Below are 17,456 nucleotides of genomic sequence, written 5' to 3'. Positions count from 1 at the left end.
TGTGGATCACAACATAGTTTTTTCACCTTCATTGTTGTTGTTTGCTTGCTTGCTTGTTTTTTTTCTTTCTTTTTTTCCTTTCTGATCTGAATTTTCTTGTGCAGCATGATAAAATGTGGAAATATGTTTAGAAGAATTGCTCTATAGGATTAATTGCTGTCTAGGGAAGGGGGGAGGTAGAGAAGGAGAGAGAAAAATTTGGAGCATAAGGTTTTGCAAAAATGAATGTTGAAAATTATCTTTGCATGTATTTTGAAAAATAGAAATCTATTATAAAAAAACAAAGATATACATACAGAATAAAAATGAGAGAATGGAGAAAAAATTATTATGTATCAGATGAATCCAAAAAAGCACAAATTGTACATATTTTGTCAGACAAGACAAAAACAAATATTCAAAACTTTAAAAGGGATAAATAAACTACATTAAGCTAAAAGGAACTATAGATAACAAATTGATATCAGTATTAAATGTATATGGTTCAGTTAATTAAATCTATCAAAAGAAATTACCTGAACTACCAAGAAGACATATAATAGTGATACAACAGTAGCTGGAAGCTTCAATGTCTTGATGTTTAGTTTTAGGTGAGTCTAAAAAAGAATAATCTTAAAGAGAAAAATATAAAATTGAACAAAGTTTTGGAGAAATAAGACTAAAAAAACAACATTGTCTTGTAAATGGTCCTGCTAAAGAGTATACACATCCTCAGCACTTGGATTTTTACAGAAACTGATCATGTGTTAAGCACAGAGATAATACAAATAAAATATAAAAAGGCAGAAATAGCAAATATCCTTTATAGACTACAAACAAAAGATAGACAACCAAATGGAGACTTAATAATGAAATCCTAAATAAGGTATATCAAAGAACAAATCATAGAAACAATAATTATGTGAAAAAATTATAACAATGAAACAGTATACCAAAATTTCTGAGAAGCAACTTAAGCAATTCTTAGGGAAAAATCATCTTCCTACAAAATTAATACATTAACAGAATAGAAAAAAAAAAGAAAGAATTCATAAAGTGAATATGTATTTAAAAATTAGAGCGCTAACAAATTTAAAGTAAGCATAATAAGAGGATATTTTTAAAAATTAGAAAAGAAAAGAACTGCGGGGAAAGAAACATCTATGAAAAAGACAAAACTGAAAGTTAGTTCTTAGAAAATCCTAATAAAATTGCTAAAACTTAAGCCAATTTGATTAAATACAGATCAGAAAATTAAATTAACAAGACAGCAAGTGAGCAAGGTGAAAAGCATAACTAAAAATTAATATGCAATTATATGGTAATAAAATTGAAAACACACATAAATTGAGGAATTTCTTTAAAAATTTCTTAAACTCCAACAGAAGACCAAAAAAAAAGAGAATCCATTGTGTAGAAAGGAAGCAAGAGTTAGTTATAAAGGATCTGCCAAAAGTAAAATTCCTGGTTCTGGTGGAATCACACCAGAAAGCTATCAAACTTTTAGTGAGGGGCAGCTAGGTAGTGCAGTGCATAGAGCACCAGCCTTGAATTCAGGAGGACCCGAGTTCAAATCTGGTCTCAGATACTTAACACTTCCTAGCTGTGTGACCCTGGGCAAGTCACTTAACCCCAGTCTGGGGGGGGGGGGACTTTTAATGAGCAATTAGTACCAATACTATACTCAAAAAAAGGAGAAACGAAGCACCATATGGAATTCCTTTTATGAAAATATAATATATATATACTCCTAATATCTAAACCTGAGAAGAATAAAACATAAGAATCACTAATATTTTTTTTTAATTGAACCTGGTCATGTAGTTTACAATTAATTATCTAAAAATTCATGATGACTGATTTGGAGTTATATCAGGAATGATTCAACACTAGACAAAAAATCTACATAACCATATTAACATAAAACCGAAACATCCAGAAACACGATTATCTTAGTATATATAGAAATGGACTATGACAAAGAACAGCACTAAAAATTTTACAGAGTTTGGATAAAAGAGGAGAAAAAATTATCAATTTGTTGTGATACAATGGTTTACTTAGATAATCCCAGGGAATCAGCAAAGGTACTGAGAATTAAAAAACTTGATCAACATTGCAGACTATAGAATGAGTCCCAACAGCATTTTTGTGTAATAATAGAATCTAAGAGGCAGTTATAGGGAGAAAAAAATGTCATTCTAAGTAGCTACAGGATGTGTAAATTGTCAGGGTTTAACAGAGCAAAGCTCGAAGTGCTCTTTTAAAAAAATAATAACTTAAGCAGCTGAATCTTAACTTAAGCAACTATTCAGTAGTTATTATAGCAAGACTGCCAATATAATCAAAATAACCTTACTACTAGAGTTGATTTAGTCTTTATCAATCAAATTATGAAAGAGGGGTACTTTTCAAAATCCAATATAATAAAAACAAAATTTATTTGGAAAAAACAAGTTCTAGAATATCAAGGCTAATAATGAAATTAATATTTGATATTCTATGAAGGAAGAATAGCACTTCTAGTTCTCAAACTATGTCATAATGCAGCAGTTATGAAAGCCATTTACTGTTGTTTTTAAAATGCACAAGTAGATCAGCAGACCAGATTAGACAAGGGAGAATCAATAGCAAAAGAATTCAATAACTCATTGATTGTTAAACCAGAAAAACATCATTTACTTAGGAAAGAACTTCCCAGCAAATAACTACTGGGAAAACTAGGTTTAGACCAAGAGCATGCTCTATATAGTATAATATGTCTTAAGTGGGTATATTACTTAAATATCAAAGATTTTACCATAAAAATTGAAAGAAAAGCAGTATGTTACCTCTCATAACAAGGAATAGAAATAACTATAGAAAATTAAACAAAAAACTTTAATACTTTGTTTTCAAAAAACAGAAAAATGGATTTTTCTGCACAAACAAAATTAATGTACCTAGCACAAGAAGGGAAGTAGAAAAATTGGGGTAAATCACTATCAGATTTCTCTGATAAGAGTTTAGTATCCAAATTATATATAAATTATAACTAATCATGACCAAAAGCCATCCTCAATAGATAAGTGGTTAAATATGAACAAATAACAAATTAAAACAATACTGAGGTTTTTCCTCACACCCTCAAAAATGGCATATGACAGGTGGTAGAAACAAGTTTGGAGGGATTGTAGGAAAATAGGCACAATTAATCCAGACATTTTGGAAAGCAATGTAGACTTTTGCAAATATCATGACTAGAATGTCCACACTGTGTAATTGAAAAATTCCATTATGGACTTAATCCCCCAAGGAGACCATCAATAAAAAGAAAATCTCTCCAAGCCCCAAAATATTTATAGGTACAGTTTTGTAAGATAGCAAACAATTGGGAAAATTCCCTCTCACGTGGGCAGTGGCCAAACAAATTGTAGTACATGATTGTAATGGAACCTCTACTTAAAGATATGAAAATTTAATATAATGAGAAGTGCACACAAAAACACCTCTGTTCTACACCATGCAGTTTAGCAGAGATGATCAAAAATGGATTACTGCTGTTGTTTTGGAAAGAGATTTATTACATCCATTCTGAACATAAATTTGCAATTATGCAAGTAAAGTTATTTTATGATCCTCACAATTTTAAGCAAATGACCTCACTACTGGACATATGCATCAAGGAAGTTAAAGACATAAAGATCTATATGCATAGGCACATTTTTTGTTTTAACAAAGAAGTGGGTACTCATTGACTGGGGAATGGATAAAAATCTATTATCTGAATGTAATGGAATATTCTGCAGCTAAGAAATGACAGATATGAAGGATTCATAGAAATGGGGAGGACTTTATGAGAGAACTGAAAGATCCTACAATACTCATTCATTACAATATTGTAAATGAAAAAAAAAATCATGAAAACCGTTGAACTGTTGAAAAAAAAATTGATGAAAAATCCAGAAAACATAATGAAACATACTTTTTCATCTGAAAGAAGTTGGACTACTAGGATAGAACATTGTATACATGGTCAGATATAGTCATTGTATAAAATGTTTTTTCTTTGTTAAAATATGGGGCTCAGTCTAGTATGGAAAAAAAAATTTTTGCAGGGTTTTTCCCAGAAGTGATTGATGGGATGACAACAATAATTAAAAGTATAATGTGAGGTAGGAGAAGGAGGGCAGGGAAGAGTGTTATTTGAAATACTTCTTGAAGGAAATAATATTTTTGTCAAAAGGATTAGTGGGAATTTTTCAGTTGTCAAGGAATATAGCTGAGTTACTGTGAGTGTATTCCTACTTAGTTGTCAGCACTTGAGATTTCAGTGAAGATAAAACTGGGAGATAGGCTTATCTGCAATGATTTATCATAGATGGAAGTTTTAGTAAGGAGAATATGTATGTGACATGAGTGGGATATGTGTCAGGTTAAAAGAGAAAAGGGGGAAATTAAGGATAACATTTCAGTGATAAGACAAATCACAGTTTCATACCTTGTCTCTCAAAGCAGTATTTATGTTGGAAGTAAGGGTCACAGGTCTCTTGCAGTAATTAGCTATGTTGTAAAAAGAAGGATGTTAATGTTTTTAGAAGGTAGATTGCAAACAATAGAACTCATTGTAAAGGCTGGCCAGTCATGAGGCTTTCAAATGTCTGAAAATTGTAGTTTGGTATAATGTTTCAGTAAGTTTGGCTAACTGATTCATAAATTTCCAAAAAGAAAGGAAAGAAAAATAATAAAGTATTGAAGGAAGGGAGGAGGAGGGAAGAAAGAAGGGAAAACATACTGAAGAAAAGGGGAAACTACTAAATTTGGATATATTGACTGGTTTATTGATTTTCTGACACAAGCCTACCTGAGTTATCTTGGAACTCCATTTCTGCTGACTTACTTTTTGCTTGTAACATTTTTTTAAATCCACACCTGGCTTATCTTTGATACATAGATAATGTGGTGCTTCATCTTCTTTTCCAATGAAATGAAGCACCATTTATATGATTCCTCTGCCTTTAGATATGTTCAGTAGTATCCTTTTGCAGACCCAAAGGACACTGAAATTTTCTGATTATTTTGGGGGGCTTGGATCCCAATACAAATTTGCATTCTAGTTGCAAATTCCTCCCTTAAATATAAGCTCTATATATCTATATAGAATATAGATTCTATTCAATATATATCCCATTTTATGAGATCATAGATTTAGAGTTAGAAAGGACCTCAGAAATACTATCTAATTCATTTCCTTCCATTTTATAAGTGAGGAAACTGAGGCTCAAAGATACTAGTGGCTTTTCCTGGGCTATAAAATATGTAAGTGGCAGAGCTAGAATATGAATGCTGGTACTTTCACTCCTTTATAGCCTTCCTCCCCCTCCCCCCCCCCATTTTCAATTGCTAAATCTGGTTTGTTTGTTTTTTCTCCTTACATAGCTTTATAATCAGGTAGGTCATCTGTTTGATTTTCTGTTCTTTGTCATCTCTGTGTCTAAATATTTTCTTAATCTCCATTTTTAATAGATGTACATACACAATGACCCATGGGAACCCATCCACTTTCTGTACATTTGTTAAATTACTCTCCCTAAAACATGAGTCTGACTATGTTTCTCCACTTTAAGGGCCTTCAGTAGCTCCTTAATCACTTTAGGATTAAATATGAAGAGTGTTATTTGGTATTTAAAACCCTTCACAGTCTGGCTTATTTCGCATCATTTTCATATGCACACCACATTCTAAAAAAGAGTCTTAGTGCTATTCACTGTATATAATATCCGAGCTCCAATTTGTCTGTTTGCATAGATTGCTATTTGTGCCTGGAATACTTTCCTATCTCACCTCTTAGAATCCTAAGCTTCTTTTTAAGACACAGCTTAGGTGCTACTTACTAACAAGATCTTTCTTGACCATAATGTGGTTAGTTTTCTCCCCCTATTAAATTTCATTGTCTTTACTTTGTATTTTGTAATTTCTTTTGTTTCTTAATAAAAAGTAAACTACCTGAAGGCCAGCAATGCCCTCATTATTAATCTTTATAATCCTGTGCCTAACAGTGTCTAATAAATAGTAAGTACTTTTAAAAAGTGCTTATTGAGATGAATTACATTGAATTAAATTATTTTGCAAAAGTATTAGATTTGTTAAAATTGAGAATTACATCTATTTGAAAATGTGTGTTTTAATCATCTCTGTGTTATTCAGTACTATTAGTAATGTGGTTTAAAAGATATTTTTAAAAGATTTTGTTGTGACAGCTTTCCCTGTTTTATTTGAAGTGAACGGTTCTTCCACTAAAGAAAAAAATTGAAAACCAGCGAAGTAAATAGTTTTTAATCTGTACATAAAAAAATATTTACTATCCTTAATAGGCCCTCGGTTGTTAAAAGTATCTCCAGAAACTTGTAAGAATAGCTCAGAAAATTAATGAGTAAAGAAATGAAATTCGGAAAATGGTGGAAAAGTATCAGTGGATATGTAGAAATAGGCAATATAATGGCATCAGAACCTGGTCAAATGGACACATAAGAGGGAAAAAAATGGTCTTAGAAAGATGATTTTGTAACTGCCTTATTAAAACTACTATGCAATCTATTTTTTTACTTATATTCTATAAATAAAAGTTACAGTTATATTTACAGCATATATATGCCTTATTCTGGTGGTCTTCATCCTTATTTGTTATGCATTATAATATTTGTACTTATTTTTGAAAGTTAAAAGTACTGTTTTTAAACAACAGATAGATGGAATACTCAATTGGTAGGTAAATGATACAAGGATATGTATGTGTTATAAGTAAAATAAACATAAGACATTTCTAATAGAAAAGCTATAATTTTCACTTTTTCATTATTTGTAACAGGGATTATGACCGAGAACAGTTTGCTGATAACCAAATCCCCTTGTTGGTAATAGGAACCAAACTGGACCAAATTCATGAAGCTAAGCGTAATGAAGTTCTAACTAGAATTGCTTTCTTGGCTGAAGATTTCAATGCCGAAGAGATTAATTTGGTAAGTAATAATAATAATAATAATAATAGCTAACATTTATATAGCACTTTGTGCCAGGCACTGTGCTAAAAGTTTTATAATTATTATTTCATTTGATCCCTACAATGTCCCTGAGAGGTAGGTGCTATTATTATATTGTTTTACAGATGAGAAAGCTGAGACTGATTTAAGTGCTGAAGTGACTTGTCCAGGGTCACATAGCTAGTCAGTATTTGAGTCTGGATTGAACTGAAGTCTTTTGACCTAGGCCCAGTCCTCTATGTACTGCACCAAGCTGCTCTGGTATTTCATTAGTAGATGTCTGTGTTATTAGAAAAACATTCTTAGTAGGTTAAGGGATGGTGAAATATACATATCATTTAATGTAATGGATACCTAAAAGTTCTCTGATGGATCAGTGATCTTGTCAGTTTGAATTCTTTCTTCAGTGATACAGATCAGTGTGTCCCTGCCTTATGCTTCTGTCCAGCTCTTATCCATGTCCTCCCCCAAGTTCATCACAGAGGATCCACTCAAAGTACTATAGGACTACCTTGATTTTTCCTAACATTGGAAAGGTACTACTGGAGTACTGTGGCTATCCACTTGTCTTCCTTACCTTTATCTCATAACCATCTTTCATTCTATCATGCATTTCCCTGTTAGCATCTTCTATTCTTGGAAGTTTCTTGTTAGTTCCTAATTGTTCTTTTCTGTATAATGCAGTATTACTTGATCCTTAAATTACATCTAATCCACCCTCACTCATTTACATATGAAAAGATTGAGACCCTGCTTACAGCTAAGTCACTGCAGGGGAAACAGCTATACCCTATCACTTCCTGGCTATTGTTCTTTCATCAAAAACTTGTATGCTTTGACTCTTTGATCACTTACAAGTCTATGGTCATCTGACTAATTTCATTCTCTCTGTGCCAATTTATTAGCAGTTAACCCTGCTTTCTGGAACCTCATACTAGGTACCATGTGGTATATTATGTATAGCAGTCTCTTAAAACATGTATTCTATAAAATTAACATTATATGAAGTGACTTATAACAGTGATTCCAATGCTATCCACTGTGATAATTTGTTTGTGTCTGAGGAAAATGGTAGGCTTACTATAATAAAGATTAAAGCAAGCTAAAAATGATTAGGTGCTTAGTGTAGGGGGTGATTTTTGTGCCTCAGTTGTTCCTGCCTTGAGTGAGTCACTTAGTTACCTCAATTTGGTGAAGGGTAGCCCTCATATCACAGAAGAGAATCTATCCTAATCATTTAAATTCTTCCATAAACATTGGAGTGCTTACATAAGCTTTGAGAACTGAATATCACACTGAGGGATTACTAGACAAGCTGAAAGTTACTCATTTTTCCAATGTGATAATACATTACAGATTACTGAGCCCTATTTCTGAGCCAGTTAGCAGTTAAGGCTTACTGCTAACAATACCATATGACACTGTTCTCTTGTAGGCCAAGCAGTGTCAAATGGAGAAAAATGCATATAGTTCTACTCCTAAAGTGGTCACTATTTTTGTTGCAGATGCAATGTAAGGGAGATAGATATAAATGGTAATGATGGCTCTTTGCAGATCATTTACTTCTGGGTGTTCATGGCGCACTACAGGTGGATGAATAGTTTCTACCTTTTATCAAATCTCTGCAACTAGATCACCTTCCTTCGAATTCTTGAAACATTTGCATTCTGTTTTGCAGTGGAGTATAGGCTCTTCATTTTAGGAATAACAGGACTGCAAACAAAAACTGATTCTTAGCTTTCCTGTCTCCTTCATTTGTCACTATGGAGGATTTGCTGTAAATGCCTGAAGAATGAGCAATGGACTTTGAAATATTAGATGGCAGTTCTTGTGTAGAGTACATCATATCCTGATACTAGTAGTTCTAAGATTACTCAATTTTAACAGTACCCAAAAGAAAAATGGACTAAATTGAAATAAGAATTTATTTTATTCTTATAGTTCCTTTTGATGTCAATCAAAATGTTTTTGTGTTAACAGGGCCTGCAGGTTTTCCTGATTAGTCTAGAATATGTCATTTATCATTCTCTTAATAGGGATGAAGCCAGTTTTACATGTTTTTAGAATCTGGAAAAGTTTTTCAAGTGATAAGAGTTTGAGTGCCTCCAAAGAGTTCACTTATTCGATAAAGAGCTTTGGACTTTTGACAATGGCAGGCCTTTGAATTGATTATTAACAATAAGAATATTGAGAACCAAGGAAGTGAAAATAAGGGAGGTTAATACCAAAAAAAATAACACAATTAGAAAGAAAAGTAACAAAAATTCAGGTACAAATAAGCAAGTTCAGTCTCTAAAAAGAGGAAAATTGAACCATTTGAATACCATTATATTTTTGTTGATCACAGATCTATTGAATGATGCATCTTCTTAAACCAGGGGGGAAAAGAGCCCGACAATATAATTATGTAGTTTAAACAGAAGATGTATGGTAGTATATTATAAAGCACATATAAGCAATGAAAGAGATCAGAGTACAGTTCATACTTGAGTCTTTATTATAGCACTTGGACATACTTCTTTCAGTAATCAAAGATTTGTGACTTCATCTTTGTGAGCACTTAATTCTTCGCTGCTTCAAGAGATAGCTTAATGACTTACTATAGCCAAAAAATTCATTATATAATAATAAATCCTCTGTGATGAATTTCAGACTTTAGATTTGATTGATCATATTCAAGAGACATATCTAATATTATCCATTGATCTGATCTGTTCTTGAGGCAACAAACATGGCATATTTAAAGTCCAAACTCTAAACCTCACTCAGTTGAAGAATCTGTCAGATCTTATATCCTTTTGGCATAACTCTCAAGAATTTTTTTTTTTTCTGAGCCAATTGGGATTAAGTAACTTGTCCAGGGTCACACAGCTAGGACGTGTTAAGTGTCTGAGGCCAGATTTGAACCTTGGTCCTCCTGACTTAAGGGGTGGTGCTCTATCCACTGCACCACCTAATTGCCCCTATATACTTTTTTTAAAAACCTTTTTATTTTCAAAGCACATGTATGGATAATTTTTTAACATTGACCCTTGCATAGCCTTATGTTCCAAATTTTCCCCTCCTTCCCCTAAGCTCCTCCCCAGATGGCAAACAATCCAATATATATTATACATGTTAAAATATATGTTAAATCAAGTGTTTGTAAACATATTTGTACAATTCTTTTGCTGCACAAGAAAAATCAGATCAAAAGGGAAAGTAAATGAATAAAAAAACAAAACGCAAGCAAACATCAACAAAAAGAGGTAGAATGTTATGTTGAAATCTACATTCAGTTGCCAAAGTCCTCTCTCTGGGTATAGATGGCTCTTTTCATCACAAAATCATTGGAACTGGCCTGAATCATCTCATTGTTGGAAAGAAATTTTATATTCTTATCAAATTAGATCTGATTTGGATACCTTATCTACTTAATCTTGTCTTTCTTAAACTTAACAGCTATCCATTTGCAAAGTCTTGCTGTATCTTAGATTCTGTACTAGAAAGTATATCTATCAATCTATCTATCTACATACATATATATATAGATAGATAGATCTATATACATATAGATAGATAGATAGATAGATAGATAGATAGATAGATAGATAGATAGATAGATAGATATGCATTTAGAAATACTCTACAAGGTTCTTAGGATTGTGATTCTGACTTGCATAAATTTCAAAAGGAGTTTTTCCCAAAAGCTTATTTGTGTCTGAAATAGATGGTTTTAGATTTAGTCTCTTTTTGTACTATGAATTTTGAAATTCAAAAAGAAAATTATTCCTACCACAGTAATTATCAGAATGATTCTTTTAAATTTCATTTTGAAGACCATACTTGTATTTTTTTACTATTAATAATATCAATTTCTGACCAAAAGCATAAAGATATAGCCGGTAAATTCTGTTTAATGGATAAATGTGTACTTCTTGAGAGAGCATAGATTGGGTTTTAAGGTGAACAGAACAAAACAATTATTAGAAAAAAAATGATTCTATTAATTTCAAAGAGATCATTTGTAGAAGGTCCAAAACTATATAGATCTCACCTCTTTGATAGAATCCAAAGTGTATATAATCTAAAAATTATATCATCCTTATCCTTTTTTTTTGGTTTGTTTTCTCAAATCTTTATTTTGTTATTATTCTGAACTTGAAAATACCACACAAAATGAGCATTCCATAAAACATTGAAGAGCAAGACACTCCATCTCTCTCAATGCTGGACATTTTCACTTGGCTCTCCTTTCTCATCTCTGCCTCTTGTTTCCTGGCTTCCTTCAAGCCTCTACTAAAAGCCTATCTTCTGCAGGAAGCCTTTCCTAATTCCTCTTAATCCTAGTGCTTTCCCTCTATTAATTATTTTTATTTATCTTGTTTGTAGTTTGGTTATATAAATTTGTTTGCTAGTTGCATCCTTCAATAGATCCTGAGCTCTTTCAGGGCAGGGATTGTGTCATTCTATATCACCCTTATCCTGATGATAATATAGGCTTCAATGAGAATTTGAAAGTCTCTTAGAGGAAGAAACAAAGGTTCCCTTTCAAGGACACAGCTATGAATACTCTTGACTATTATAACCTGCTTGCTCTCTTCTGGAGGTCAAATAGCTGTTAGTCTTCCCTTAATGGAGAACAGGCATTTTAAGACCTTGCCAGTACTACTTACATTTTTTATTCTAAGAGCCCAACCTTCTTCATATCAGGCCTTTTTTTCTTCTTTAATTTTGGGTTGAGGGACAGGAAGCTAGATGATTCAATGAATAAAGCACTGGCCCTGTAGACAGGAGGACCTAAGTACAAGTCTAGCCTCAGAAAAAAATACTGTGTGAACCTGGGCAAGTCACTTAACCCCAATTGCCTTACAAAAAATTTTGGGTGGACCAACATTCTAATCTATATTATTTGTTTCAGTTGCTAGCATTTGTTTATTTGTTGTTAACAATAACATCACAATCTGACACTTGCCTAGAGATTTAGAAACATATCTCTAATATAGGTATGAAAATCCACTGCTCCAAGTCTTAATTTCTAAATTTATTACTTTTTTCACTTGTTAAGCATGTATTTGTTGGACCTACTGGATACTAACACTGTGGGGAATACAAAAAGTAGGATCATAAGATCAACAATACAATGATCTTAAGTTACTCTGAAAGAGTTATGATGAAAAATGCTCTCCATACCAAGAGGAAGAACTGATTATATTTTAATACAGATAAAAGCATACTTTTTTTTGTCTTAATTTATTTCTCTTGAAAGTTCCCCACCCCCCCTTTGGCAGAAATATATAGGAGGAGGGTGTGAGGTAATTGGGTTTAAGTGACTTGCCCAGAGTCATACAGCTAGTGTCAGGCAGGATTTGAATCAGATCCTCCTGACTCCAGGGATGGTGCTCTATCCGAGGTGCCATCTAGTTTCCCTTATTTTTTTTTTTTTTCACAATATGACTTTTATAGAAATGTTTTGTACAACTTCATATGTGTCTTCTCAGTGCGGGGATAGGGAGGGAGGAAGGGAGAGACTCTGGATCTTAAAGTTTTAAAAACATAAAAAATTTATTTTACATGTAACTGGGATAAAATAAAATATTAAAAATAAAAAAAAAAATAGAATCGGGCAAGTGGAAGCTAATGACTCCGTAAGACAAAGTCAGAAGAATGGGGGTGGGGTAGAAAGTGTGAATTATGTCATAGGAAAAAACAATCAGCTTGGAAAATAAATGGAGTAGACAAAAAAATATTACTGGACTACCTGAAAGCCTTTTTAGAAAAAGAATGTCTACATCATATTTCAAGAGATTATCAAGGAAAACTGCCTTTATATTTTGGTTCCAGAAGGTAAAATGGCAATTGAAATAATCCACCAATTATCTCCTGAAAGAAATCCCCAAATGGAAACTCCCAAGAATATTATAGCTAAATTCCTGAGTTCTTTCAAAGAGAAAAAGTTCAGACAATAAACAGTTCAGATATTATGGAGCCACCATCAGGTTCAAAGATTTATCAGCTCCCACATGAAAGAAGCAGAGGGTTTGGAATATGATATTCTGGAAGACAAAGAATCCAGAATTACAACTAAGAATAATCCAGCAAAAAGAAATATAATCCTTCAGGAAGGAAAAGCAGACAATGAAATAGAACTCTTTCAGACATTCCTGATTAGAGCTAAAGACCAGAACTAAATAGAAAATTAATTTTTCAAATACAAAACTAAAGAGAAACATAAAAAGGTAACATGAAAGAGAAACCATAAGGGAATAAATAATGTTCAATAAGTTGCTTACATTCTATTTAAGAAGATGTTACTTGTTACTTCTAAGAACTGTCATTATTAGGGCAATTAGGAGTATACATGCACAGAGAGGCAAAGGTGTGACTTGACTATAATGAGATGATCTAAAAACTAAGAGATGAGAAAAAGGATTCATTGAGAGAAGGAGGAAGGAAGAGAAATAATGAGGGAAATTATTTCATATGAAAGAAGCACAGAAGAAAGAGCTTTTATTTACAATGGACAGAAAATTGGAGGAGGAGGGGGATGCACCAGAGGGTGCCAACAATGCATGAACTTCTCTCTAATCATAATTGGTTCATAGAAGGAATAACATATGCATTCATTTGGGTGTAGAAACTCTGTCATCCAACAGAGCAATAGGAGAGGAAAGAGAATAGGGAAAGAAAGGAAGGGGGAGAGCTGATAAAAAGGGAAGGTGGATTAAAGGAGGTGGTAATCAGAAGCAAAATAGACTTTTGAGGAAGGACAAGGTAAAAAGAAAAGGATAAACAGGGAAAAAATATGATGGGGGAAATTGTTATTGTTATCCAGTTGTTAGTCATGTCTATATTTGTGATCCCATTTGGCATATTCTTGGTAAAAAAATCCTGGAGTAGTTTGACATTTTATTCTCTAGCTCATTTTACACATGAGAAAACTGAGTCAAATAGATTTAAGTGACTTGTCCAGGGTTACACAACTAGAAAATATCTGAGGCTGATTTCAACTTAGGTTTCTGTGACTCTAGGCTCAGCACTTTATCCAGTGTGCCACCTAGCTGCCCTGGAGGGAGATACACATCAATCAAAGCTGTGAATATGAATTCGATGGACTCACCCTTAAAACAGAAGCAGAATGTATTAGAAACCAGAATCCAACAATATTGTTTACAAGTTACACATTTGGAACAGAGATACATGCAGAGTTAAAATGAAGGTCTAGAGAAAATCTATAATGCATCAGCTAAGGGGTAAAAAAAGCAGAAGTAGGAATCATATTTCAGATAAAGTAAAGGAAAAATAGACTTAATTAAACGAGATAAGCATGAAAACTACATTTTGCTAAAAGATGCTAGAGATAATGAAGTAATATCAGTACCAAATATAAGTACCAAATGATATAGCATCCATATTTTTAAAGGAAAAGTTAAGTAAGTTATAGAAAAATAGTAAAATTATGCTAGTAAGGGACCTTAACTTTCCAAACATACCAGAATTTGTGGGATGCAGAAAATGTATCTCTAAATACTTCCTTCAATAAAAAATAAGAGTCGAGTGCAAGGAATTGGGCATGTAGTTAAACTAGAAAAAGAACAAATTAAAAATCCCCATTTGAACACACCAAATTGAAACTCCTGAAAATCAAAGAAGGTCTTAATAAAATTGAAAGAAAAAAATTGAACAGATAAATAAAACTAGGAGTTGGCTTTATGGGGGAAAAATAAACCATTGGTCAATTTGATTTGGAAAAAAAAACAAACAATAAATTAACAGTTTCAAAAATGAAATTGGTCAATTAACTGTCAAAGAGCATGAAATTAAAACAATTATTAGGAACTCTTTTGCCCAATTATATGCCAATAAAACTGACAATCTAAGTAAAATGGTTTAATATTTACAAAAACATATATAAATCGCCCAAGTTAACAGAAGAAGTAGAATACTTAATGTAGCGAGCTGTCGTCTCCAGAAGCTGCTGGATCGCTCTCTGGGAAGAGATCTGCTGTGTCTACTCAAATCTCTCAGACAGATTCTTCTTCCTGTAACGAACCGTTGTCTCCAGGCAGTTGCTGTTAACTCTTGTCCAGAGAAGTGACTTCCCTTCCTGCAGAGAGCCCCGTCAAGCCTGATGCAATGCAGAGTCTTCTTCTATCTCTGGGTGTCCTCTCTTTTATTCTCCCAGAGAATGGGCGTGGGATAATGCAAGGGCTTCTGGGAAGAACCACTTCAGCCAATGAGCTTGCTCCTTCTATCAAGTCAACCTGAGTTCTCACCTTGTAATTGTCCAACCTGAATTCTCACCTTGTCACTATCCAGACAACCTGAGTTCTCACCTAGTAATCCTAACATCTCCCCCTTTCTTTTGATTTAGAACATAGGACAGTCATGATCTTGAAACATAAATCCATCAATATGGGAAGTATTACACATAATTACATAAATTACATAAGCACATAGTAACATAATAAATGCTAGAAGTATATGACAAATAACATAATCAAATAATCATAAATTGAAAATTTATAAATGTCCATAAGTCCATTGTTCATTAGTCTCATCTTGTGTGAGGATGTCCAATGATTCCTGCTGGTTTTTAAAGTTCTTTAACAGTCTTCTTATTATCCATGCTCTTTCAGTGTCAGATGTTTCTTAGATCTTCTCCTTTATTTTGAGGTCTTTCTCTTTTTCTGTCTTTCTCTGATGGACAAGGCGAATATGACTCGTTGGCACCCATATGATTCCTTCTCCTGCTGAAGAAATACAAGCAAACCCTCTCCCCCAGGCAGTTAACCTATCTGGTCCCTTCCATTCACCACTTTCTGGATCTCTCCACATCACCTGGCGATTATCTAAGGACAGTGGAGATGCTCGTGCTCGCACTGGACACTGCCCTTCTGGTGGGTTATAAAACCTGTCTGCCGGAGCCAGTGCATCTTTGTCAAAAATTAGAAAATTAATGGTATAGAGAACTAAATTTAGAAGTTCCCTAGGGCTACCTGTGGCTCCCCCTTTCTTTTGTTTTTGGAGGAGTGTCTTAATATCTCTGTTTCTTCTCTCTACTATTGCCTGCCCTTGAGGATTAAAGGGTATGCCCGTGGTATGTAAAATCTTATACTGTGCACAAAAGTGTGTAAAATGTTTGGACGTATATGCAGGTCCATTGTCTGTTTTTATTGCTTGTGGCACACCCATAATTGCAAAAGCTTGTATAAGGAATTCAGTGACCACTCGGGCTGTCTCTTTTGCTGCTGGCATTGCAAATGTGAATCCTGAAAAGGTGTCTACCATGACATGAATAAAAGATAGACGACCAAAAGATTTATAATGGGTCACATCCATTTGCCAGATTTCATTGGGTCTCAAACCACGAGGATTCTTCCCTGGAGGGAATGTAGGAGCATGGAAAGGAAGACAAGCTGTACAGCTTTTTACTATGCTCCTAGCTTCCTCTCTTGTGATTCCAAATTGTAAACGTAAAGCTCGAGCAGCCTGATGATATTTAGAATGAGATTCTTGTGCTTCCTGAAATAAAGGACTACTGGCTAACATGGTTAGAAGGCTATCTGCCTTTGAATTTCCATCAAAAATAGGACCTGGAAGTCCACTATGTGAGTGGACATGCAAGATATAAATCTTGCCTGGATGTTTTCTCACTTGCTCTTGAAGTTCCTTAAAGAGCTGATAAATATTGGAGGCTGCAAATTTTATTTGGGCTGTGGCAATTCTTTGTACTACACCTACTGAATAGGCTGAATCAGTAATTATATTTACATCTCCTGGGTAATAAGTAAGAGCTAGCATGATAGCAAATAATTCATTCTGTTGAGTGGACTGAAAAGGAGTCCTGACTACTCTCTTTATGGTTAAATCATGAGAGTATACAGCACAAATATTTTCTTTGGAGGCGTCTGTAAAGATTGTTGGTCCTTTAAGAGGAACCTTAGAAACCTTTTCTTCAAAAATCCATCGCCAATTATGTAGTAGCCGGGTAATCTTTAATGGAGATCCATGTGCAAAATTTGGAGCAGTGGCCAATAAAATTTGCCATTCTGGGATGGTCTCACAGCATACATTAATTTGTGCGTTAGTATAGAATGTGTATATTTTTTCAGGACTTATTCCAGATAATTGTGTTACTCTCTTAATAGCCTTTAATAAAATCCTAGCCACAAGCACTGGGTAAGGTGTAAGGCTTTGTTCTGGTTGTGCTGGGAGGTTCACCCACTCAATCACACTGTCTCCTTGATGAAGGACTGCTGTGGGTGCCTCTTTTGTAGCAAAAACTGATATTTCCAAGGGTTTTTGAGTGACTCTTTCAACCACATTGGATAAAGCCAGTTCAACTTCTCTCAAAGCCTTTTGTGCTTCTTTTGTAAGCTGGCGTGGTGAATTTAAAGCACTGTCTCCCCTTAAAATGTCATAGAGAGGTTGTAGTTGATTGGTAGTTAAGCCTAACACTGGACGCATCCATTGGAT

General features: G+C 33.7%; 1 protein-coding gene across 1 annotated transcript in view; it reads left to right on the top strand.

The window, feature by feature from the left end:
- RABL3 (RAB, member of RAS oncogene family like 3) overlaps window positions 1-17,456 on the top strand; it is a 67,749-nt gene that overhangs the window by 39,572 nt on the left and 10,721 nt on the right. Inside the window, exon 5 of the mRNA XM_074301344.1 lies at window positions 6,827-6,977. Within this exon, the coding sequence (XP_074157445.1) occupies window positions 6,827-6,977 (151 nt within the window). The remainder of the gene's footprint in view (window positions 1-6,826; window positions 6,978-17,456) is intronic.

Source organism: Sminthopsis crassicaudata, chromosome 3 (genome assembly GCF_048593235.1).
Source record: "Sminthopsis crassicaudata isolate SCR6 chromosome 3, ASM4859323v1, whole genome shotgun sequence".
Classification (NCBI taxonomy): domain Eukaryota; kingdom Metazoa; phylum Chordata; class Mammalia; order Dasyuromorphia; family Dasyuridae; genus Sminthopsis; species Sminthopsis crassicaudata.
The sequence above is the reverse complement of the archived record's forward strand: the minus strand, read 5'-3'. Positions and strand labels throughout refer to the sequence as shown.